Source organism: Notolabrus celidotus, chromosome 23 (assembly GCF_009762535.1).
Source record: "Notolabrus celidotus isolate fNotCel1 chromosome 23, fNotCel1.pri, whole genome shotgun sequence".
Lineage (NCBI taxonomy): Eukaryota > Metazoa > Chordata > Actinopteri > Labriformes > Labridae > Notolabrus > Notolabrus celidotus.
The window spans coordinates 11,387,024-11,412,159 of NC_048294.1; the positions used below are offsets into that span (position 1 = coordinate 11,387,024).

At 40.0% G+C, this 25,136-nt stretch overlaps 1 protein-coding gene and 1 long non-coding RNA gene across 2 annotated transcripts in view; one reads left to right on the forward strand and one right to left on the reverse strand.

Annotated features, from left to right (window-relative positions):
* Positions 1–7,592: 7,592 nt before the first annotated feature.
* Positions 7,593–25,136, reverse strand: part of LOC117807708 (active breakpoint cluster region-related protein-like) — a 64,807-nt gene continuing 47,263 nt past the window's right edge. Inside the window, exons 22-42 of the mRNA XM_034677093.1 lie at positions 24,385–24,491; positions 23,659–23,763; positions 21,063–21,281; positions 18,874–18,981; positions 18,736–18,787; positions 18,398–18,450; positions 18,153–18,290; positions 17,905–18,026; positions 17,663–17,819; positions 17,475–17,579; positions 17,289–17,364; positions 14,011–14,106; positions 13,716–13,790; positions 13,467–13,564; positions 13,076–13,177; positions 12,541–12,704; positions 12,198–12,337; positions 9,081–9,215; positions 8,787–8,892; positions 8,542–8,683; positions 7,593–7,790 (exon numbers count right to left, since the gene is read on the reverse strand). Coding sequence (XP_034532984.1) covers positions 7,689–7,790; positions 8,542–8,683; positions 8,787–8,892; positions 9,081–9,215; positions 12,198–12,337; positions 12,541–12,704; positions 13,076–13,177; positions 13,467–13,564; positions 13,716–13,790; positions 14,011–14,106; positions 17,289–17,364; positions 17,475–17,579; positions 17,663–17,819; positions 17,905–18,026; positions 18,153–18,290; positions 18,398–18,450; positions 18,736–18,787; positions 18,874–18,981; positions 21,063–21,281; positions 23,659–23,763; positions 24,385–24,491 — 2,402 coding nt within the window. The 3' untranslated portion in view covers positions 7,593–7,688. The remainder of the gene's footprint in view (positions 7,791–8,541; positions 8,684–8,786; positions 8,893–9,080; positions 9,216–12,197; positions 12,338–12,540; positions 12,705–13,075; positions 13,178–13,466; positions 13,565–13,715; positions 13,791–14,010; positions 14,107–17,288; positions 17,365–17,474; positions 17,580–17,662; positions 17,820–17,904; positions 18,027–18,152; positions 18,291–18,397; positions 18,451–18,735; positions 18,788–18,873; positions 18,982–21,062; positions 21,282–23,658; positions 23,764–24,384; positions 24,492–25,136) is intronic.
* Positions 19,572–25,079, forward strand: LOC117807711. Its single transcript, XR_004630027.1, has 3 exons — positions 19,572–19,719; positions 23,665–23,800; positions 24,851–25,079. It is a non-coding gene; the product is annotated as an uncharacterized LOC117807711 (long non-coding RNA).

A 25,136-nucleotide genomic window follows, 5' to 3' on the forward strand; every position in this document is an offset into this window, starting at 1 on the left:
ACCTTAATCGGCCCAGATGCAGCATGGACCGATCTGGGCCACATAAACCAAGCCACAATCGGGCCAGATGTGGCATGCCATCATATATACAATGCCATCATTGCCAGACCTGGTCCACATCCGGTTGACATACCACTTGCCATGCCAGCGGTCAACCAGCAGTGCCGGCTTGATGCCAGATCTGGCCCAGACCTATCAGATCAATTATGCTATGTGGGAATGTGTTACCTCACAAAAAAACAAACTACAGCCCATTCAGTTTGTAATGTTACGTTTTGTTTTGTAATAAAGACAAGGAGTGTAGTATTTTTTATGTACAATGTTTTTATATACTGGTACCCAGTTTTACCAAAGTTGATGTCCATCCCATATTTTATTTCAACATTTTTTAATTAAAGCTCCAGTGAGGAATTTTTGGTTTGTGACAATTTGGCACCCCTTGTGGACAAATTAGTCTTTGCTGATTTTATTCTGTGCATCCAAAAGTGGTCTTATTTTTTTTAACAACAATCGTATCCTCCTTTTAACCGTCAAAAGTATCACTCGTCAAAGACGTGCCAAGGGAAGGGCAAAGCTTCTTTGGCAGTGTATTCTTAGGACGCCTACCCTGACGCAGCAGTATCAGACATTATAAAAAAACTATCAAGAAATGATAAATCTTCTTGCTCATGGTCTTGTTTGCTTTTCTAGGTCATAAAGAAGAATCAGTATTAATTTCAGTCTGTTTCATGACCAGCTGAAATCTCCTCACAGGAGCTTTAATATATTGACAAAGTCACTTTCACTAAATTGACATATCTTTAAACTGGCTGTAAATTCACATAGCTGTAACAGTCCAGGATCAAAAGTCTATTGTACAGAATGATTTTCAGTTAACTTAGGATAAAAGTGACACAAGCTCAAGCTCAATCCAACAAACACACGTTTATAACCCCCCCACGTCTACCTTACATTCACATTATTCGTGGTAATTGACACTATCTACAATCAGTTCCCTTTTTGGACAGCTGCCACAGAGACCAAACTAACCTCAGCCTCATTTGCTAACTGTACTAGAATTCTCTGATTGCCCCGATACGGATCTAAAAAGCATCACTCTGACATATCGTCATGACTTGTGTTTCCATTTCAGAGATGTGGCGTCATAGCCCAGGGGAAATGGGGACGGTGGAGGTGGAGGGATCATTTTAGGACAGATGGGAGAGCTCCTATTTGCTGAGAGGTCATTTTGTTTTGGTAGCGGCAGTGTCAGTGATTGGCTGTTTCTATGCTGATGGAAGTCTGTGATTGAAAATAAAGAGTGAAAAATAGACTCACTGACTGAAGGTCAGTCACGGCTGCACAGCAAAGGAGAGTGGGGGTGATGGGTACTTGAAGACACTTTGACTCTGCATATTTGTTTGGTCTATGAAAGTCTGCATAGAAAGTTGATTGAAAGATTCTTAAATGAGGGTTGTGACTGTGAAATGTAGTTTTGTTGACACCTCCACAATTAGCTTTAGCAAGCTTTGCAAGCTAGCGAAATCCTCAGGGAAATCCTTTAATTATACCTGTGTGCTAAGCACTTTGTTGAATATTTGTGATGGCAATGCTACAATCTTACTGCCTGCAAACACCAATTACATCAATTTATCAACCTACCTTGTATTGTCTCAGAAGGACAGAAAACAAAAAAGTGTTTTTAAGATCAGGAACATTATACTGTTTAATTGTATAGTCTCAATTACTGATTTATGACTCAAAAGGTGAATATTGAATTTAATGAAGGTCACTGTTTCAGTCCCCTAAAATTAAAGTAGGAATATTTAAAGGTCAAAGTGCACCACCTTGAGCCAAAATCAACAAAAAGAAAAAATAGCAACTAATATGTGAACACACACATGAGCATTTGGTCTCTAAAGACCTAGTTATTTTAGTTTGGAGTTGGTGGAGACCAAAATAGAGCCAAAAAAATTAGAAATATGTCTTAAATTGGTTGTGTGTGACTTAAACTATTTGCTAATAGCTAACAAGGCGATCATATTTAACTTAATTGCCCTTAAGTGGCTAAAATATTAGATCATGCATATTTAAGTTGTTGCACTGGTAGCCTTTTGTTGAGATAGGCTAAGGTTAGCAATAGCTTTAGCTTTAGTTTGAAAAAGCACTTTGTGGAAACCTGGAGTGGCAGGGACAAAACTGGTTAAAATTCAACCACACTGAACAAAATATGACTCTGAATTCCTAATAATAAATATATTTGCACAAAAAAGAGCAGCTAACAACACAACAGTACAGCTAGCATGTAAAGCAGTTTGAAGGGTAGCGTCTTTCAGCTTGTTTTAGGTCCCACAAATTAAGAGAGGAATTACAAAGTTTACACTATGTCAAGTCAAAAACTTAAAACAGACACATTTATTGGCTAGCTAGCGAAAGAGCATGTAGTCGTGTTCAAACAAGATGTTTTTCTTAAGAGTTGGTGGAGACTGATAACATCTAAAGGAACGGTGGCCCTGAAGGACAAACAAAATTACAAAAGATGAAACACTTTTACAAAGTTGGAGATAAATTTACATTTTGGAAAACATTTTTACATTTTATAAAACAAAATTACATTAGCAGAACACTTTTACCAAGAACAAAACAAATTTACATTTAAGAAAACAAATTTACAAAATCAAAAAAACACTTTTATAAGCGATGAGACAATTTTACAAATGACGGAACACTTTTACCATTTCTGAAACAAATGTACCTTTATTTTTAACGGAAAGGGAATGTACCAAACACCCGAAGTGATCTGGTACCAAACCGAGTACCAGTACCAAATGTTGCTCTGTTTGGTTTCTCTCCATCCAAACAAACTATATGACCCCTCACTCGATCATTCGTTTCAGAAATGATAAAGTACTCCGCTGCTTGTAAAAGTGTTTTTTGATTTTGTAAATTATTTTTGGCCTTGGTAGAAGTGTTTTGATTTTGTATTTTTTTTTCTTAAATGTCAATTTATTTTCCAAAATGTAAAATTTTCTCCAACTTTGTTAAAGTGTTTCATCTTTTGTAAATTTGTTTTGTCCTTCAGGGACTTTTAATTATCCACTGTATCTCTAATAAAACATGACTCAAAATTATTAGAATGCTGCTTTATGGCTCCTCAATGTGTGAGTATAAGTGTAAGCTAACAACTTAGGCTAATGATATTTTGGAACTGATAGTTTGAAAAAGTTTCAGAAAGGGTAATTTGAGGAAACCTGTTTTACTGCCAAAGACACAAAGGGACTTAAGATTTGTCTTAAAATTTCTTATTGTCAAAACCAAAATCATGTCAGCAGCAGCAAGACTAAGTTAAATGTTACAAACTTGTGTGTAAGAGGGAATGAGAGGGGGTAGAGACAATGTATGTGGGTATGTGTGTCAGTGCATGCACAATCATGTCTCACAGGCAAAATATCTTGCTCCCTCTGTGTATGTGTGTGTGTGAGAGTGTGAGTGTGAGCGTGTGTGTGTGTGAGTGTGAAGCACCTGCTGTGTTGCTGCAGGAAGCACCTGTCAGCGGTCGTCTCCTGGGTGCAGCCTCTGTCGACATGAGGGTTTGATCCTAAAACTCCCCAAACACACACACTTACACAGACACTAACAGACAACTTAAGCCCACAGCTCGCTCTACGGCAGGGGAGGGAGGGAGGGAGGGAGGGAGGGAGGGGGAGTAAACTTTGTTCAATTTAAACCAACAACACACTTTTCTACTGTTTTAGGAGAACATGGGAATTGCCTCCTTCTTCTATGGTGTTGGAGTCAGCAGTGTGTGTTCGTAGGTGTGTGGTATTATGTTTACAACCTGCTGAGGGGACGCTTTACGAGAGGTGAATCCTGCAAGAGCAAAAGTTCAACTAGAGCACTTCAAAAACACACACACACACACACTCTCTCACACACACACACACACACACACACACACACACACACACACACACACACACGTATTGTATTCCTCACATTTCCTTTTTCTTGCACACACTCTAAATTTCACTTTACACTCTCCTCAAGCTCGGACATCTTTTTTTCTCACACTCCAAGTTTCTGTTTCGCACCCAAGAGAAGTCAAGTTCAGCAAGTTCCAAGGCACACACTCACACACACACACAGGGCTTCTGTTAACCTGAGAGGCAGAGGGTCAATCCCTGTGATCCGCGGCCTGCATGCCTTCCATACAGACACGCCGCCGACACAGCAACCTGACTCCCAGCTAGATTAGGACTAATCAAGCATGGCACAGCTCCGGGCAGCAACACCATCACACACACACATCCACACACTCGTACTTATGCACACCAGAAGGTTTTGCTGCTATATTTATGAACTCATTTTTGAGAAAGGTTATCAATTTTTTTTAAGGGAAGAATCACCTTTTGTTTTGTTCCTTTTTTCATGCATTCATCTGTCTTCCTTAAAGACAAAAAAGGTAAACAAAATATTTGCAGCCTGTGGAGTTAAAGCTCCTGTGAGGAGTTTTCAGCTTGTTATGAAACAGACTGAAATGTGTACTGATGACTCTGTATGAGGTAGAAAAGTAATTAAAACCATCAGTGAGAAGATTGATTATCTTTACAGTTAGCTGTTTTTGATGCCTGAAACCGCTGGCGAGGGGTAGGTGTCGGACAAGACGCCTAACAGTACATTGAGGAAACAACCTTAGTTTGAATTTTCCATTGCAAAGATTCTTGATGAGTAATACAAGTGAGCGTTAAAAAATGCAGGGTGTTTTTTTGTTGTTATAAAACACTACCTCTGCAGTAGGGGTGAGTATTGCCAAGAACCTTGATACGGTAAGCAACATGATACTTGGGTCACAATACGATAGTATCACGATATATCACGATATCACAATATTGTGAAATATTGTGATATTCTACACAGTAAACTAAGAAAAAATAGGGATGGTGTAAATGTAAATCACACAATATTACTCAAAATGAAAGGACAAATTAAGTTAAAACTATTTGATTGAAAACAACTTTTCCACTTGATTGTTTTTGAAATACTGAAGTCGTATTTTAGTTCCAACTCGGCTAAAATGAGAATATTCATTATTACAAAAATATCGATATTAAGAGTTGAAATATAGATATCATATTGGAGGTCAAAGTATCGCAATATAGTGCTGTATCGATATTTTTTTTAAACCTTTACTATGCAGGTACAGGACAAAAGCAGAAAAGGGGACAAGAGGCTCTACTTTGTCCACAGGGGGCACCAAAACCAATACAATCTTATCAAAGTCTCTCTAGGAGCATTAAGTAACCCCCAAAGAATTTTGCAATCTTACAAAATTTGAGATAATGGTACCTTTAAATTCATTTATAAAATACAAAATCATGAACACAGTTTGAGTGAATGTTCATGAATCTTTGTTTGGACTTTTTATTCATAATCTAAAGGGGATTTCAAAATGTTAAAAGAAAATCTATGTCCAAAAGGAGTACACCAGGTGTGGATTTGGCCTAATGGTTAAGTTGCGCACCCATGTGGCGGGTGGCCTGGGTTCGAATCCAGCCTGTGTCTTCCTTCCCGCATTCCCGCATGTCATTCCCCGACTCTCTCCCAGTTTCCTACACTATCCACTGTCCTCTCCTCTATAAAATAAAGGTGTAAAAGCCCCAAAATATAACTTGAAAAAAAGAAAGAGCAGCCCACAGGATTTTAGAGGGAGATTATTATTGTAATTTTAAAAATTGTGCATAATAACACAGGGTCACAGAGCCTGCGGGTAAACAATGTCAAATTGGGATTGCCGAGTGTGTAGAGCTAGCACCACCAGCTTTCAGTCCTCCTTGCATTGACTCACTTGTTACGCATTGCAGTCAAGTGGTTATATTTCAGTTTAACCAGACACAGCCTTAATACAGCTTTATCTCTATATTCTAGTTCAACATACCACACTACAAGATGCCATCTGTCATCTGTGCTGGCTTACATCCAGGTAGCAGAGCATTATAGCATCATGCAGTTGTCATCCAGCCAGTGGTGGGTGGTGTCGACTAAACGGGCACATCTCTCATGTTTAAACGTGAAAACAGGTCTATCTAGTGAACGCTACTACAATATTCCACAGACATTGTGCCAATAAATAAATATCCAGCTGGTAAGAACTCAAGTGTGAATGTGGAGAACAGACTCTATGGAACAATTGTGTCACATTTCCAGAAACTTCTCCCAACCTCTCCTATTAAAGAAGTTCCCACCCTCCCCAGGTGTGGACCCGTCGTCCGCTCCAACCACAGATGTCTGCGACGTGTCAGACCTTCCTCTGCTTTGTAGTCTGAACCTCTTTCTGTCTTTGTAGTCGTCAGGCGACGCTTTTATTTTGGCAGCCACAGCGTTAGAAGGGACAGGTGATTTATGACACGGGGGGCAACAGGGAGACCCACCGTTTTGGGACTTGTTCTGGATGCTGTTATGTCCTCGAACAGTTCCCAGTCTATTAGCACTGCAGACCCCGAGTCAGGGTCCAGGATTAGCGATCAAAAGAGAGAGAGGGGGTGTTTTAATGTTAAAGGTTGGGGGGTAACCCTAGCCCGGGCGGCCCAGGTGGTGTGATTGAAAAGAGGCTCCCATGTGTGGTGTGGACGGGTCGTGCACAGGCAGCATGTGTGTGTGTATGAGAGGCTTTTATGGGCTGTACACTTGTGGTGAACTCCGTCTAGTTGGATTTGAACCGTGACCGATAGGATTTCAAGCTCGGGGAGGTGACCCCCCGACCTTCTTTTTCTGACAACATCTGCACATTTCTCCCTGTGCCACCCTGTCAACCTGTCTGAAACAACAGAGAACGCCACAGAACCAGAAACAGTTTTATTTGACCTGTTTACCCCGTCTTTGTTTTTGACTAATCATCTTCTCTTTCTCTTTGAAGTTTTACTACTTTAAAACCGGGGCCTGTTCTGGAGTCTTGGGAAACAGACAAGTAAATAATTAAATTAAGGACTGAAAAGGGAGGGTTTTTAATAAAGATAACTCTATTTCTTATGAATTACAATCTACATTTTAAAGCAGCTTTGTGGTGATTCATGGATTCATTTATTATTTTTATTATTTGTATTATTAATTTAACCATTATTATTTGAATCATTGCTTTAACATTGATTTATCTTATTTCATTATGTATTTATCTACTTATTTCTTGTATTCACATGATCTTGTTAACGCTACCTTATTTAAAACTTTTTTCCACTATTACTTATTCTATTAATTTTACTGTATTGATTCTTTTAAAATTTTGAAGTATTTTATTTATAATCCTGCCTTTTATAATTTTACCATTGCTGTTGTTTTCTGTCTCTCTGTTATTCTGTGAAGCACTTTGGGCTGCATGTTTTTAAATGTGAAATGTGCTTTATAAATAAAGTTGAGTTACTGGATGTATTTGTCTGATGATCAAGTATGTTAAGTGTCTAAAATTTACTTCAAAACTCAAACTAATTGTTTACAATAATGCAGGTTATGTAAAATGTGGGACATTTTCTTACCCAGGGCTCTTTCTAAGTCCTTTTTTTATTTATTTTTATTTAAAGAAATAAAATCAGTGTTGCAAAAATAAAAAAAATACCCCCAACTCCAGTCTAAAGTCAATATTTTAATCAATAAATAGGTCAAGGTCAGTCCTGGCTCAGACGTGTTGTTACACACAACGTCTGGCACTGATGGTGGTCTCACACGTGGGTGGTCTCATCCTCACTGTCTGTGTCATGAGGCAGAGAGGTCTGGGCTTCAGGGAGGTTATTACACTGCAGGTAGGAGAAAACCACTTGAACCTGAAACACACAAAGGAGGAACTATGAAGACAAAAAGCAGGTGTGTTAAGTAGTGTTAAAAAGAATACAAAGAGGGTGAGGTTGCTGGAATTGTGATTATTGTAGATCCTAATTTTCACACTATGGCATCTTTCTTTACTGAAAAGCAAAGTGAGTTATTTAACATGTTCTAATCATTTCTTTTACATTTCATTAAAGGTTTCTACTACTTCGTTCTGTCTTTTATTTAAGTAAATCAATTTGAATCCAAAATCTGATTGGATAACTTCATATATTTTCACATAGCTGATGAGTTTAGTTGCAAAATTTGATTAATTTATAAGCTTTTTTGTTGATTTTTTTCTTAAATTGAGGGTTGTAGTTACCTTTACAAATACTGAATCACGTCTTGTGATAATCATAAATGTATGTTGCTTTGGCACACAGGAGTTTAAAATTATTATGTTGGATATTTTATCATCTTGTTCTAGTTTGTCTTTTGAAAAATATTCAATTTTATCTGTTTTTTCACATTTATTTCACATTTTTCACTAAAAACAGTTAAGTAAATAGAAAATAGAAATAAACTACAAATGGAAAAAGTAATCATGATGTTTTTATTGCTAATTATTAACATTTTTTGAATTTAGAAAATGTTGGAAAAAAAGGACAGATTAAAATGTAAAGACTTAGCTTTGTCAGAAACTGTCAAACAGTAAACACACTACAACAGTGTATCTAACAGTCTGCTTTTGTATCATGTAATTCTCACCTGCACCACCACCTCCTGAGAGATATCCACTGTGGGGCCATCATGCCCCAGTCCAACCACAGGGGGGCGCACAAGACTCGGACCAAACACTGTGGCCAAGTTCAGGAGAGACATCTTGTTGATATCTTGCTTTTTAGAGACTCTGAAGAAAATAATGAAAAGATTAATGAGGGAAATAATCTTTATTAATGAACAGCTTGGAAACTGTTGTTATGTTGTGTGTTATTGTCTGATTGTTGTCACACCGGTGCAGGTGGTGCAACAGGTAGAGGAAGGTGTGTCTGTTGGGGTCAGGACAGGACTGGAGCAGAGACAGCATGGACACTAAACGAGAGTCCATGTCCTGGATCACTACAGGGAAGAAACAAAAACAGTGTGACTTTATTTTTTTTAAACTTTATTTAAATGCAATGGCAGAAAATGAACTCAACATAATCGAATACACATACAATGTAAAAAATAAATCCAAGGAACAAACTGTGGAGTTTAACTGCCTGTTTTAACCCCATGTTAACAGTGAAGGATATGTCTGGCCTTACCCAGTGCTTCAGCCAAGCTCTGAAACAGCTCAGCGGGGATGAGAGGCTCTGGTAGCTCCCTTAAGTAAAGTTTGAGGACTCCAGAGACGGCGTTCACATCTGAACTTCTCAGCCTGGTCACGGCTTCACGCAGATCTAAGTAATAATAATAATAATAATAATAACTTTATTTATATAGCACCTTTAAAAACAAATGTTTACTAAATGCTTTGACAAACAAAGTGTAGATCAATAGCAGAGTAAACAAATTGACAGACAGGGAGGAGAAAATGTGATCAATGCAAAACAAAATGCAACGCAGGAGGTTAAAGGGAATACACGACATTGAACAGTATGGAGTGGTGTGACAATGGACCAGTAAATCATTGTTGAGAGGTTTTTCAGGGTAAACAGATCAAAATAAATACATTAATAAAAATGGAGAAGTAAATAAAAGCATTAAAAGGGCAATAAACAAGGTTTTCAGAGTAAGAGGACGACATCACATCGGGAAAATTAGAAAAAAGTGCAAAGGATGAATTAGGAACATTAAAATAATAATAATGAATTAAAACAATCAAATAAAATAATCTAATAAAATTTAAGACAGTGAATTAGTTGGATAAAAACTAAAATTAACAATAAAATAGAAGTAAAGGCGGTTAGAAATATAAAGTCATATAAAAGCTAGTCTGTAAAAATGGGTTTTAAGAAGAGATTTAAAAGAGTAGGTAACACATACGATAATGATCAGTAACAAACTTCTTTTGGCATAGGCACTTCCTTCCTTTAGTGCTTGAGAATATCTGTTGCAGCAGTGCTGATAACTTTTGACTGACCTCTCTTTGAGTAGTGTTAAAAAGTTTTTATATGTGTAACAAATATAAACTCTCTATAACAGGTTTATTTTTTGTGGCGGTTAGCATGAACCTTAGCCAAAATTTGTATCTTTTAGCCATTTAAGTGATCAGCCTTTTCGTCAGGACAACATAAATGGGTAAAATTCCTGGTCCCCAGAGGATGACCCGTAATGACTGTGTCACTACTTTGTCTTAAGAAGTCCTCTTAGGTAACCTTTATCTGTTCAGAGAGTAAAGTGGTATCTTTTGTATGAGCTGATGTTGAATTTGGGACTTCTCAAGGTAATGTTCCCCAGAGACTTTTAGACTTTAGACTTTATTGTCCCCTTGGGGAAATTATTTTCCACAGCACCTTTCTGCATTTCCACAGACAAAGACAAACACACGAACATACACTGTAGGCTCAACAAACTGTCCATCTTAAGACATCAACACTCAGACAGAGTTGTGTGATTCAGCAAGGCCTTTTGTTCAGGCTCGCTATAACAGCAGGGATTAGGCTCTTGCCTAGGCAAGCCCTTCTGCACCTCAGTGCTCTGTACCTGCGTCCTGAAGGGAGTGGGATGAGGTGGGTGTTCAGTGGGGGTGTGATTTCCTGTTCTATTGAGGTTGCGATGCGGATGATGGTCCTGTGGTTTAAGTCTGTGAGGTTTGGTGTGGGGAGACCGATTATTTTAGAGGCTGTGGAGGTGATGCCTGTGAGTTTGGCCTTGTTTTTAACAGACAACATGTTGAAGAGGTATGGGGAGCAGTACAGGAGGATGGATTGAGTCATGTTTTAATATAGCAGCAGAAGGAGACAGGGGGCAATATAGAGTCTTTTTAGTTTACGGATGGCTGACAGTCTTTGATGGCTCCTTTTTTAAATGTCACTGGTGTGCTGGTTGAAAGTGAGTTTATTGGATAGAGTTGAGGATGAACCATAGGTGTTTTTCCACCGGAGGAACTTTACCCCAGAACTATGAACTTTACCACTGAACTATGTGCTTTTCGACCGGAGGAACCAGGGTCTAAATTTAGTTCTGGGGTAGTGAATCTCCCACCTGAAAAGCCCCTGCTTGGGGGGTAGTACTTTTCAAAGGTGCCGGGACTTTGGGGGGCAGGGCTTGCAATGCTAAACGCATCTGATTGGTAGATTACCTGCATGATGACTTCGTTGATCACAAAATTTTCTTAAGAGCTACTTAAAGGTGAACTTCTTTCTAATAAGAGAGTCAAATCATATCCCTTATATAGGTGTTTTTCGACTGCAGGAACTTTACCCCAGAACTAGGGACTTTACCCCTGAACTACGTGCGTTTCAACCAGAGGAACCAGGGTCTAAATTTAGTTCAGGGGTAGATAATCTCCCCCCTTAAAAAGCCCCTGCTTGGGGGGTAGTACTTTTCAAAGGTCCTGGGACTTTCGGTTGAACGTAACGGTGTTTGTGGAGTTTACACAGTTGCTGAAACAAAGAGGGAGTTCCTGGGAATGCAAATTGGTTAAGTTTTCATTAAGATTTCAAAATATTATTATTTTTTTTTTCTCCATACGTCACTGGCCTGATTTGCACAATCTACCCGGGACTTCAGCCCGCGGTCGAACCGCAGACAACAATGGGGGCACAGGAACCTTTTAGTTCTGGGGAAAGTAGTTCTAGGGGCTAAAAGACCCCGGAACTCTTGGTCGAAATGCACCTTATGAGTTGATGTTGAATTTGGTACTTTTCAAAATCATGGTCCCCAGAGGATGAAATGACTGTTTATCACAAATGTATCCCATGAGCTACTCTAAGGGTACGTTTAGATTGTAAAATCCTAACTTTTGTTTTGGTTTAATCTTAAATTTGATCCTTTCAAAGTAATTTTCCGCAAAGGATAAATTAAAAGACCTTTATGTGGCACAAATCATCAGTTCAACACCTCTATTTATGACTTATACTGCAAAACTTATCATGTTCCCCCCAGCTTTAATTAAAGGATCATTTCTCATTCTAACACTACCTGCTACACATGATAGCTTTATCATTATGACCAAGCATAGCCTCACACAGCTGTTAGCACTTACATTTTGACTAAATGGGTTTTCAATATGAGTAAGAAGAGGATATACCTCAAATTTTAGATAATTTTACATCATGTAAGCCATTCTTCTTATAAGAAAACTGTATAAGAAGAATTACAGGGTCTAAAAAACTGTAGACACAAGGACAATCCAGAGTCTGAAACCTGTGGTTAATCAAAAGCTACAAACAGAAGAGACCCATGTTTGCCAGATGATTTGTTGTGTGTTTCCTTACTGCTGTTGAACGCAGCCTTTAGTGAGTTGATGTCACTTGTGGTTCCTGAAATCCTGTAGATGCCGACCTCTTCTATGCCTCTCCTCTCCACCTCCTCCACGCAGCAGCGCACCACGTGAGGAATCAGAACTCCCTCCTGCCTGGGGGAAGATATCAACACATGAAAAAAAATCCACTCTTTTGAGATTCCACTCTTGCCACACTTTTGTTTCTCTTAACGCTCACTTTCTGTACGTGATATTAAACTCAAAACTGATCTACAGCTTTCAGTTTCAAGCCCAACACCCCCTTGAGTCTTGACTGAATCAACAAAAATTCTTCCTAAAAAGTGGCAGGAACTTACTGAGACAAAGTTTCGATGGAGACGCAGAAGACAGGATGTGTTTGGGTTGAAGAGCTGGGCGGTTCAAGCGGGTGGGGACAGTACTTCAGGGAAAGAGTCAGCTCCGCCTGCTGTAAGTGTAGAGTCTGTCTCCTCCATCGCTTAGTCAGGGTTTTAGAGTCCAACTGATGCACAAAAAAAGAGAGAACATGATTTAAATGCAGCTAGGCATGGTTGTGGCTCACATACAAGAATATCAACATTTGTGCATCAATACATTCACATACCCCTTTGCAGATGCTTTCACAACTTAACAAACTTCCCATTTTCACATCCAACAGATGCACAGAAACTATAAAATCTTATCTGAGTCACATCCTTGTTCACCTGTTATATCTAAGTCCAGTATTTACTCCCTTTTTTTGCTCCAATTTGGGTCGCCACCACCTTTTAAAGGAAAATTCTGTCTAAAGCTGCAAAATGCTCCAAAAGCACATACCTGGATCCAAAATATGTTTTTATGGGATAAAACCAAGCTGAAGTTGAATCTAATTACTTGAACAGCAGCTTTTCCCAGGACGGTATCATCCTGTCCGTCTTCTTGGCTCACACAGATCACCCTCAGCTCCTTTGCCCCGTCAACCTGGAACGACAGCTCCTGTTTGACAGAAACAAAGCAGCGTTAATACAGACAGACAGTAGAGTTGTAATGCTAAAAACAGGAGACCTCATGTTATATATTGTAGCATTTTGATCCTTGGATACCAGCTGGATTTGGAGGAGGTTTGACTGCTGCTGATCATGTTTAAAGCACTGCCACAGATCTGCCTTTCAAATCCTCTAAAGCCTGACCTGTCGCGTGCAGTCTAGACGTAAAGAAGTCATTTACCAGCAGCTGATAAATCATCTGCCTTTCACATCACTTTACAAATCCAATATGCTCTAACCTGATCCCAATGTGGGTTGAGGCTGTGGACAGACGAGTGAGTCTGGGCTTGTTTATTGTAAAACTCATACCCGTCAACTTCCACACAGACGTACACACCTGAAAAAAGAAAGAAAACCAAACATTAGGTCGCTCATTACCAGAAAGAGGAACCCAAGAACTTCCTCTTCTTCATGTAGAGGCAGATTCAAAACCTGAACTAGAATGGCTGATTGGTTTAATTCTTAAAAATATTGAATTGTCAACACACAGGCTGGTTCCTGAAGGCTGCAGGCAGAATGGATCGCCACACTCAGTGTCCCACACAAACACCCCCCGACCTCCACTGGTGAGAGACAAGAAGACATAAACATCCTAAAGCTCTTTGGATTTAATCGTCCTGAACAAACGTGATACTGAGAAGGATGAGACAGACATGAAGAGAGTGTTGAAAAGCTTTTAAGTACAGCATTAAAAGTTCTAAAGCCCACAGAGTTGTGTTTCAGACTCAGGATGTGATTCTGTGGGGACTTAAAGAAGACAGTGTCAGACAGTGCTGGTTGTACCGCTGTTTGAGCTGTGCAGTGGTGGCTGCTGGGTCATTCTCAGTTTTACACATGCACTGGTGAGGGTGAGCAGGTCTGGAGGGACGGTTTCTATGTCTGAAAAATAACACAGAGCAAATATAGAAAAGAACCAGGTCAGAGGACAATTATTTAAGGGCAGAGGAAACAGCACATTAGATTTAGGTCCTGATTAAAGGAGAGGAGTTTTTATTCTAGTGCTCCTATTTGTATCACACAATTTAAAGCTCCTGTGAGGAGTTTTCATCTGGTTATGAAACTGACTGAAGTTAATACCTATGGGCCCTAATGAGCCACAAAAGCAAAGAAGAATAACACAATCATCAAAAAGATGACATGTCCGCAGGGGGCGCCAAAATTAGGCAAATTTAAGGTTATTCACAGGCTACAATCAAGATGCTAGCTAGCCAAGCTGATGCAAATCCATAGACTGTATAAAATATGGACGTATTATCTGTGATGTCACCCATCTGTTCCTGAGCACTGTTTTGAAGCCAATCGACAGCGGCAGCCATATTGGAAATGTGGAACTCAACCAGGCATCGTGTGACAGAAAGGGGCGGAGTAGCCAACAGCTCTGTGTTCCCGTCCAGGAGTCAAGTCAGTCATGTCCTTATTTGGGCAAAAACTCGGAATCTTAATATCTTCTGGACCGTTGCGTTAGAAAAAAATTCACCCCCCGTACAGAGTGTGCTGATAGAGAAATTAGCGACATAGATCCATGCCGTTTTTTGAACCAGGCTGTAAACATGTTTATTTATGCTGCAAAGATCGTCTTTTTTGAATTGGTGTCTATGTGGTTTCTGGTGTTTCTGCAGCCAGCCTCAAGAGGATTTTTGATGAATTGCAGTTTATAACACTTCCGTATGGGCTTCATCGTTTGAGACCGGGTGTTGCCGCTTGTGCAAGACACTTTTTTTTGGCTGAGACAAAAATCAATAAAAATGTTTTCTGTAGCAAACACTTTTAATAAATTGCCAACCGGTTAAAGTTCAAACCAGTAACTCATTGGGGCACTGGTGGCCTAGCGGTCTAAGCGCCCCACATACAGAGGCTACAGTCCTCGTCACAGGGATCGCCGGCTCGATTTCCGACCGGACGACCATTTCTTGCATGTCTTGACCACTCTCTGCTCCCCATATTTCCTGTCTCTCTTCAAGCTGTCCTATGGAATAAAGGCTATAAGCCCCCCAAAAAATATATTAAGAACCCCAGTAACACCTTGAAAATCGCAACTACTGATGATAAACTGTACTGCTATTTAATCTGTTAATCAATAAATCCTTTGGTCATCAAAGCTTCATGTGGTGCTTTAAACATCCGTCACCACAGTTTCTAAAAGCTTCAAAGAGGCATTTAAAGTGTTTTAGGTTGGCTCTAGAAAATCAGTTAATCACCAACAAAGAGAGAAACGCTGCAAAACCCAACAATTGGAAACAGTAACATGACAGTGACTGCTACTCTCTGAAAATTGCAAACAGTTGGTCTTGTCACAGGCAGTGCACCAACCCACCAACATCCTACACACCTGTGGTTTTTACAGCCCATAGACCAGTGTGGTTATTAAAGCCTCTGTTCTGCTGCTTCTGAGCAGCACATGAATTCAGTTTGATAAATAACTGGCTTCATATATTTTCTGAATCACTCCATCTTTATTCTACTGCAGATTCAAGCTAAATTAAATGTATGTATTCAGCAGTATGACAGCACAAGAGGCATTACTGTGTTCATGTAAAGCAGTGGTTCCCACACTTTTTCTGCAGGGCCCCCCTTCCTATCTGTCACAAAAAAAACACAAGATCACACCTGTTCTTTGTTTATACATTCCTGCATCCTCAGAATGTATTTCAAACACTGTCTGAAAATAATACGGAACTGCAACCTTTTAAATTCCCTATGGAACAACAAACCACATTACAAAGGAAGCGAACCAAGTCAAACCAAGAGCCAGATATGACTCGTCTTCATTTCTTGTGTTTGTTTTAGTAGTAGTTGTGTGATTTGGGGTAGAGTCATAACCAGCCTTGTTTAACCTGACAGTACTTAATCAAAGTTGGCCACACTTTGTGAACAATGAGGCCCTCCTAAGGGTCGAGCCCCCCAGTTTGGGAACCACTGCCGTAAAGCAGTTTTTAAGAAATATAATATCAAGTATTTTTCTGTGTTTAGGGAGGCTTATCCCAGATAATCTTCTATCATCACCTTCTTGTGAAATTAGTGTTTACATTGACCAGCAACCTCTGAAAGACAACAGGCCTTTCTAAATACCAAGTATGCCGAGTGCGGACTTCCAAACTTCTGAAGCACGGACTTGGGAGAACGACTGGGGAGTTCAAACTTCCGAGGACGGGAGGCCGCAGTACGGTCATTCAACAATTGGAACAGCAGCGTGTTCATGATAGTGAATAATGTTTTATTTGTTTACATTTAAATAGAATATGATGTAAAACAAATCCCTGCCTGCATTTTTTTTAACTTGATTCTCTCGGAAAAAGGTTGTTGTGGATAAATAGCCAAATAAATTAATGAAAACCGCAAAACTTGACATTTTGAAAGCGTTAAAAAACAAAACAAAAATGGATCAGGTCGTGATTGCCATTGCTGTGGGTATGCTCTATAAAGAAGCTGAAGAGGAGACCCTATTAGAGTCCATACTGCTGTACCAGCAGAATTACATGGGTTTTTTTGGGTTATATTTTGGGGCATTTTTGCCTTTATTGATAGGTTAGCTGAAGAGACACAAGAAGCGCTGGATGCAGTAAGTGGAGGAAGACATGCAGCAAATGGTTGTGGCCGTGAGTCAAACCGGTGACCTCTGCGATGAGGACTAAAGCCTCTGTACATGGTGCGCGCTTAGACCACTAGGCCAGCGGCTCCCCAGAATCAAACATGTTTACAGCCTGGTATAAAACATGGTTTTGATCTTTATACCTCACTTCTTTGTTTGTTCAAACTGAACAAGAGGTGATTTTTTATACTAAGGTGAATAATTGTGCATAATAAGACAACACCTTTAGGCATGGCTGGCTGGACTGACAGGTGGGTGCTGATAGCAGGCAACACTCCTGTCTCATGTTCACCTCTGCAACACTCCTGTCTCATGTTCACCTCTGCAACACTCCTGTCTCATGTTCACCTCTGCGTCAGTTTCTAGATTAGCCCACAGTTAGATATAGTGTCTCAAGAGACCAATGGTTGACATCACTGAGACTACGCCCATGTTTCACACCCTGTGCTTACACTCTTTGTTATCAACTTACTGTCTGTGGTGAGTTTGTGGATGGCTTCTCTCCATTCTTCAAGTTCATACAGTGAGGAGAGGAGGAGAGTGTGACTCTATGAACAAGGGAAAGAATGAGTCCTCATTTTTATTGTACTTTGTAAGTTTTGAAGACTGAAAGTTGTCCTGGCAGCATCAGGATAGGTGTGTTTTAATGTGTGTGTACCTTGGCACTGGGGCTGTGCAGCTCCAATCGGTACACAGGTGAGTGTGTGAGCAGCATGAGCTCCATCTGCTCCAGCTTCTTTCTGCTGCGGGCTGGAATAGCCCCCTTTATTTAGACAGAGAATCACATTAATGTTCGATTTAGTGGTAAAAACATGCTAATCCCTCTAGTGTTTCAGACAAACATACCGTGTGCTGCCGTAGTTGCTGTCTGAGGTGGTACATCTTCGTTCTTATGGAGTGTAAGCGAAGGTGTGTATATGCCGAACGCTCCTGCTCTGCAGCCCAGTGAAGTTTCAAACCAGCAAGAGGCAGAAACCAGCAGAACCTGTACTGGTCCTGCTTTCTGGGGTAAACACAAAGAAGTGTGTCATTAAAAATTAAGACTCCATTTCCCACAAGGCTCCTGTGCTTTCTCCTGCTGCGCTCACCCTCTGCTTGCTGGTTTGAGTCTGGTGCACAGCAGGAGGTCAGTGTAGAGGAAGAGGTGATGCAGGCGGCGCTCACCATCACTTGCATTGAGCACAAAGCCGTCCCGCATCAGCTGACGCCTCTAGAGCAACAATCATAAACACACAACACACACATATTTAATCAATATACACTGCAACAACTGAGGGATTTGAAGATTTTCTTTGCAGATCTTTTCCAGGTTTTTTTTGTACAGTGTGAGTCTCACCATGCCGTGACTGAGCATGACCTCCCGTTTGCTCTGTGAACTCTCGTTGACACCAGACAGGAAGCTGCGAGACAATCTCAGAGCTTCTTGCAAGGACGAGTAATCTCTGTGCTCTGCCGGTGTCGTCTTCAGGAGATCCTACGAGATCACAAGAGTGTGCGCAAAAGCCGGAAAGTAAACAGTGAGTGGAAAACGACGAGCAAAATCAGAGAATAAGAGCAGCAGGAGTTAATGAATTCTCTCACGCGTAGGGCTAGTGTTGTTTTGGTGACTCTGTCCAGAGGTTTGTAAAGAAGAGCTGCAGAAGTAAAGACAGCAGTCAGACATGTTGTATTTTTTTGGCATTTCCGCCTTTAATGGACAGGACAGTTGAAGAGAGACAGGAAATGTGGGGAGCAGAGAGAGAGGAGGGGAGGACATGCAGCAAATGGTTGAGGCTGGAATCAAACCCGCGACGAGGGCTACAGCCTCTATACATGGGGGGCATGCTTAGACCGCTAGGCCAATGGCGCCCCCACAGTCAGACATTTTCAACCATGAAGCTGCTGCCAAAATAAAAAAAACACAGATTTTGATTTCATACCTTCCAATGTGTATTTGGTCCGTGTTTTGTCAGAGCCGTTAGTCATCATGCTCTGGGAAAAGCGAGAAACAAAATCAGAGTGGTGAGAATGACCACGTGTGTGGGTAGTTACTGACAAGAGTGTGGAGTCTGTGATACCTGGGCTAGAGCCTGGAAACGTGGATCTGAGTGTGTACACTTTCTGACCACTTCTACAGCTTCTTCATAGTTTTCAATAAAACCCCCGTACAGACCGATCTGGTTGACCTGAAAATAAAAAAGAATAGACTGATAGACGAGGGAAGGAGTAAAAAAGGAAGTTTTATCCAGTTACAGTCACCATTTACACTTCTGTTTTCCAAGAAAATTTAGAATAAGTAACCATAAATAACGAAAAAGAAAAAAGTGATGATTTGCAAAATATTGTCACACCATATTTAATGGCGAGCTGTCAGTTTCAAAGAGGACTGTTTTCCCATTCTTGCTTGATGTAGGGTTTAAGCTGCGAAACAGTTTGTGCTCCCCATTCTTCGACATTAAACCTCAGAGTGTGTCATATATTTTTAGTGTGGACAAGTCAGGACTACAGGCAGGCTAATTTTGCACCTGGACTCTTCTACTTGGGAGCCATGCTGTTGTAATGCACTGTCATGAGGCCTAATGCCACATTATGAGTTTGTGTTAATGCTGTTTGTGTCAAGAGGAAGGTGCACATTCCTCTTGATTCCTCCTCATTCGCCATCTGAAGTCGGTTCCACTGATTGGGGAGCTGCTGCCTGATTGACCAAGTGAGCAGGTGACCAGCTTTAAAAGGAGCTGCAGCAAAACGGCCGCTCTCTCTCTACACTGTTGTGTGACCTGAGGCCAGAAGAAGAGCCTTTGAACCTGATATTCATTTTTCTCAACTTTCTTTTGTTATCACAGGGAACCCAGCAAACTGTGTGTTTTCCCTAAATATAACTGGCTTAATGAAATATGAGCCTGCACTTCAAGGAACACCCGGTTGTAAGTTTTTCTTTATTGTTTCCATTCACACTGCCTGCTTCCCACAGTATAACATACATGTAAAATGTGTTTTGGCATTTTCTTGCTGAAATAAGAAAGATGTTATCTATGAGTAGGGTTGCAAAATTACGGGAATTTTCAAAGTTGGAAACTTTCCATGGGAGTAAACGTGAATAAACCAGGAATTTACTAAACTGAAGGTTGGCTCGTAATAGGGAATTTAAATGTAGTTGGGGGAAATATATTTTAGCACAATCCTGACTAAAACAACCAGTTTTCATGCAAGTACAGTTGAATATCTATGCTATTCCTCAATCACATGCACATAGCAACCTGCTTACTGCAGGGCTATTGAGGCCACGCCCCCTACATGCACTGTGCATTCCTCCATCACATGCACATGTGATTTCTATTTTGGATGGATGTCTGCTTATAACAAAATTAATATTTATGCTTGGATATGATAACTTTCAATTAAATTACAGAAAATTCCCATACATTTCCATAAATTCCCATTAATTCCCATAAATTCACATTAATTCCCATAAATTTCCATAAATTCCCATAACTCCCATGGAAAGTTTCCAATTCAGAATATTTCAAAAATTTCCCAGCTTAACTTCCCATGGAGAAATTTACTGAAAGTTTTCCACCCCTTTGCAACCCTATCTATGAGGCAGCAAATGTTCCAAAAACTGGTATAAGTCACTCAGCGTTTACAAGGCCCTCACAAATTTGCAGGTTACTTATGCCATGTGGTCTAATGCACCTCCATACAATAACAGATACTGGCTTTTGAACTGTGCACCAATATCAAGCCTGATGGTCCATTTTCTCTTTGGCAAGGAAGACACAATTTCAAATGGTTACATGTCACACCACATCATCTCAAATGATCTCGGCTTCAACCACAACATGTCTTTTAAAAGCTCTAGGAGCCAAGGAAGCAGCTGTTACAATCAACCTGACCAATCTGAGATCACTCGTCACAGCCCCAAATTACAGAACTAAAACTGTAAAGTGGTGAGACATCAAACCAAAACAATGAACTGAAAGATGCTTAAATACTCAATAGAGCACAAATATTAATTTGATTGATACTGATAGTAGATTTGCGGCCTTAATGTATAAGGAAAGTTGATTTTCAGGGGTTAAATGCAAATTAAAACAACATGTTTTAGGTTTGTCTGACAGTATAGTTTTGTCTTCTTCAATGTTTTCTGTTCTGTGTAGAATTACTTCTTTCTGTTGCTCAGTGCAAAGGGCCAATCTGCTTTTCAAACTGTATAAAGAACCCAAGTACTAACGTTAGCTTAACAATAGTGACGTTATGGAGAACTTACTATTTTCAGAAAGATGTCGCCCACCATCAACTCAAAGCCTGCATGGTCTGCCTCTCCCTCCTCAGACTGACTGTGCAAACCCAGTCTGGCCTTCAGGTCTGAGTAAAAGCTTTGGTGCATGTCTCTGAGCTCAGGCACCTGGTAGAAAACAGTCTGGACCTGACGACTGGACAGAACAGGTTGTGAGGTCCCTGCTGAGGCCCACAGAGCCTTCATGGGCTGTAATAACACAAACAAGGAACAGTTCAAAAATTGAGCTGCACAAGCAGAAGAGAAGGCTGACCAACCTGGGGGGAGAAAAAAGAGAACAGGCATAAACAGGTGGTGGTGAGGCGCGAAAAGAATCAAGTATAGGGTTGACATTTCATTACAACCCCAAAGCTTAATTTGCATGTGTGTCAGCAGCCTCTGGGCTTTGGCACATTCAGTCAAACCAAAATAACAGCATGCGTATATAGCATGTTTAAGGTGAAAAGGAAATGCACACACAGTGTACAGGCACAGAATAGCACAGACAAACACAGCATTAGCCAGTAAACAATTTAACTCTGAGACACAGTGTGAATATGTAAAAACAAGGGGGCCTGCTGTTGTGATTATTAAATGCAGTAAACAGGAAGAAGAGATTCTCAAAGAAAGTCAAGAAAGTTAGAAAACAACTTTATCTGACACTGTTAAAAGTTCTACTTTCAAAACTGTTTTTTTAAATTGGTGGTGTTTGGTTTTTAATTTTCTGTCACATCTATAAATTTGATTTCAAACTACAGCTAGCAGTATTCTAACTTGCTTAGTTCAGCTTGAATACTTCAAGGTTCACTTTATTGTCATTCAGTCACATTTGAAAACATGAAGGAACGAAACACATTACTCAGGTCCAGCAGCCTACAGAATAGATAACAAGCTAAAAATAGACTCTAGAAATAAATAAATAAATACATAACCTAAAGCCTACAGTAAGTAAATATAAAAACATAGTTTAAAACCAGCGAGAAAGTGCATTAATGTGTGCATGCAGTCACAACGGTACAGTGCAGAGAACAGACCGTCAGAGTTCACAAGTCTCAGAGCTTCTGGAAAGAAGCTGCACCTTAGCCTTGTTAAGTTTTATCGCTACGTTGGGAACAATGAGTTGAAGAAGTTCAGTCGAACTGTACTAAAACACATTTCCCCCTGAGTATGCTAGTCACCGGTAGCTGAGAAGCCGCTGCACTGCTGGGCGCCGTCATCGTTACTTGTTTAGCTTGAATTATTATTAAAAATAAGCAAGCTGTATTCTGTCCAAATGTATATATGCCTTCCGGTTCCTCTAAGGCTCACTGATTTACATGTGTTTATTTACTTTTTCACAAACCAGCAACAATTCAGGGCAATTTGTGGTTAAATGAAGGGCTGGTGTTAGCTTGGTTTACCCAGTTGCTAGAGTTAGCCAGTTTCAAATGACTGTCATGCCTATGAATTGAATACATAGACTGTATAAAATATGGACGTAGTATCTGTGACTTCACCCATCTGTTTCTGAAGCGCTGCTTTGAAGCCATATTGCTGCTGTCAAGTGACTGTGAAGTAAAGAGGCGGGCTTTGAGCCTCCTAGCAAACAGCTACAGTGTTCCTGCCTGTCAATCAAGTCAGCTGTGCCTCTCATTGGAAGACTCGTAATCTCAATATCTTCAAAATTGCTGCGTTAGAAATTTGAATGAGCTATCCAGACTACACTCATCTTTTGTACCAGGCTGTAAACATGTTTATTTCTGCTGTAAAGATCGTCTTTTTTTGAATTGGTGTGTATGTGGTTTCTGGTACTTCCGGAGCCAGCCCCAAGCGGATCCTTGATGAACTGCAGCTTCTAGCACTTCCGCATTGGACTTATATTTTTAGACCGGAGGTTGCAGCTTGATACACATGCAATAAAGTTAGTTATACTGTATCAAAACATCAAAAAAATTGCTGACTGGTACCTCTGAACTTCCTGATTTACTTCTGTATTTATTACTTTTTACTAAACCTGTAAAAAAAAAAAAACTGCCTAAAGTTGTTAAATGGAAGGTTAGCTTAAGCTGGAGTTCGCAAGTTAGCTAGTTCTTGGCTGGGAGCAGTCGCCAGGACAGTCACGAAAAAGTTTTGCATATCATTATAATTTTTGGAACACTTTGTCTTTTATTACACATAGTAAACAAGCAAGATATAGCAAGCTGACTGGCTACATTTAGGCGGAGCTAGGTTAGCCTTTCCTTTGCTTACAGTTCTTATTTTAACCTAAGCTGACTAGTTTCTAGCTGTTAATATAAGTCATTTGTAGATATGGGAGTTATATTGAAGAAAAAGAAAAGGGAACTTAAATATATGTGAAACAAAGCAGCAGAATAAAGAGGACACTGGCAGTGAGCACTGCATGTAACATTGTAATGTACTGTATGACACAATGCTAACCACAGACAGAAAATATGCATGCGACTGTTGCTCAGATACGTACACTGTAAGAAAAGAGTGACCACTTGTATAATAATTAGGTCAACATAGATTCCCCTCAGTACAGGAGGGGAATAACATGACAACATCTCCAAATCGTGAACTTATTTTAATATTTGTGTTTTGTTACCATCAGGAGGACTTCCAGCTCTCTGAGATAAACCTCTTCACTCTCCAGGATGCCTTTCAGGACCACCAGCCTCCTCTCCAACATTTCCTCTGTGCTGTGTAAAGTCTGAAGGACAAACAGCAGTCAACAAATGCAAACTAACGTATGTTTTCTTTTGTATTAAATATTAAATCTTGTTAAAAGTTTGGGTGTTTAAGACCACTTCTGTGTTTTTAGACTTCATGAAAAGTACACTATTAATAGATAGCAGAAGTGTCTTCAACACGAGTAGAACTTTTCAATAACATTGGTAGTGTCTTCAAAAAAATGCCCACTCACTCTGGTTTAAGAGATACATTCTGAGATATAGGAGATGATTAAAAGAGACCCAGCTGTGAGTCAGTGGACATAAATTGCTCCTGAGTTGTTTTTGCATCATTTAGAGATCAAAATTCACCAGATTATAGATGGATGGTCAATAAAAGGACACTTTGAATGATTCTTTAGCAAATTACGAGCTATATCCTACCAACTTGAGCATCATTTGTAATGGCACTGAACCATTTTTAGTTGCATCTTTACTGAAACTCTCTCTACTAATAAAACTTCAATGTATTCATTTCCACTTTAGATGCTTATGTACTATAATGAAGAGAACTTTCTTGTTATATTTGTATGTGCTTTTGGTAAAATGACGGCTGAGTGAATCAGACTTTTTTCTTCCTATAAGAAGGACTTCAAACTCACGGGGGTTTCTGGGAAATCTATGATCTCAGGTTGGAGAGGAGAGTGTAAACTGGACACTGTCTCCTCATGGAACACATCCTCATCCTGGACCTCAGGCTCTGCTTCAACTACAAACACACGCACACACACAAAGGCACACACACAATACACATGATGTAGAAGTATGTGGGTAATCACATATAAGTTCCCATATCTACTTCCCCCTCAGATTTTAAAATGATGTGGATTCATCTTCAAATGACGAGTATTTATTTCACACATGTGTGAGGGGTTATGTTGAATTTCAACCACCGAAATAAATGAATCCCTTTTATTTTTATGATCATCTTATTCTAAATTTCAGGCAGGGTATTGACCCCCAAAGAAAATATGTCGCACTCTTCACAGTATATACACTTTTTCATTACATAAGACAAGAAACACAAGTCCTCCTCCTCCCCTCACCTGGAACATGCTGTGATTCCAGATAATCCAACGCATCCTGGAAGACGTCCATCAGATGTCAGATGTTTCTCTTCACAGAGCGAGCTGAGCTCTGAAGACGCAAGCTTGTGAACAGCCGACAGTAGAACAAAAAAAAAAAACTTCCTCTTTCTGTCAATGATGAGCAAAAGGGGAAAATACAACTTCCTGTCTGGGTGAAACCCGTTGAAAGTTGATGAGAACTGCCACCTGACAGTTTTTTTTTTAATCATTAAACACTTGACTTCCTCTAAACGTGTTTATTTCAACACACTGTGTGAAGAGTGTGA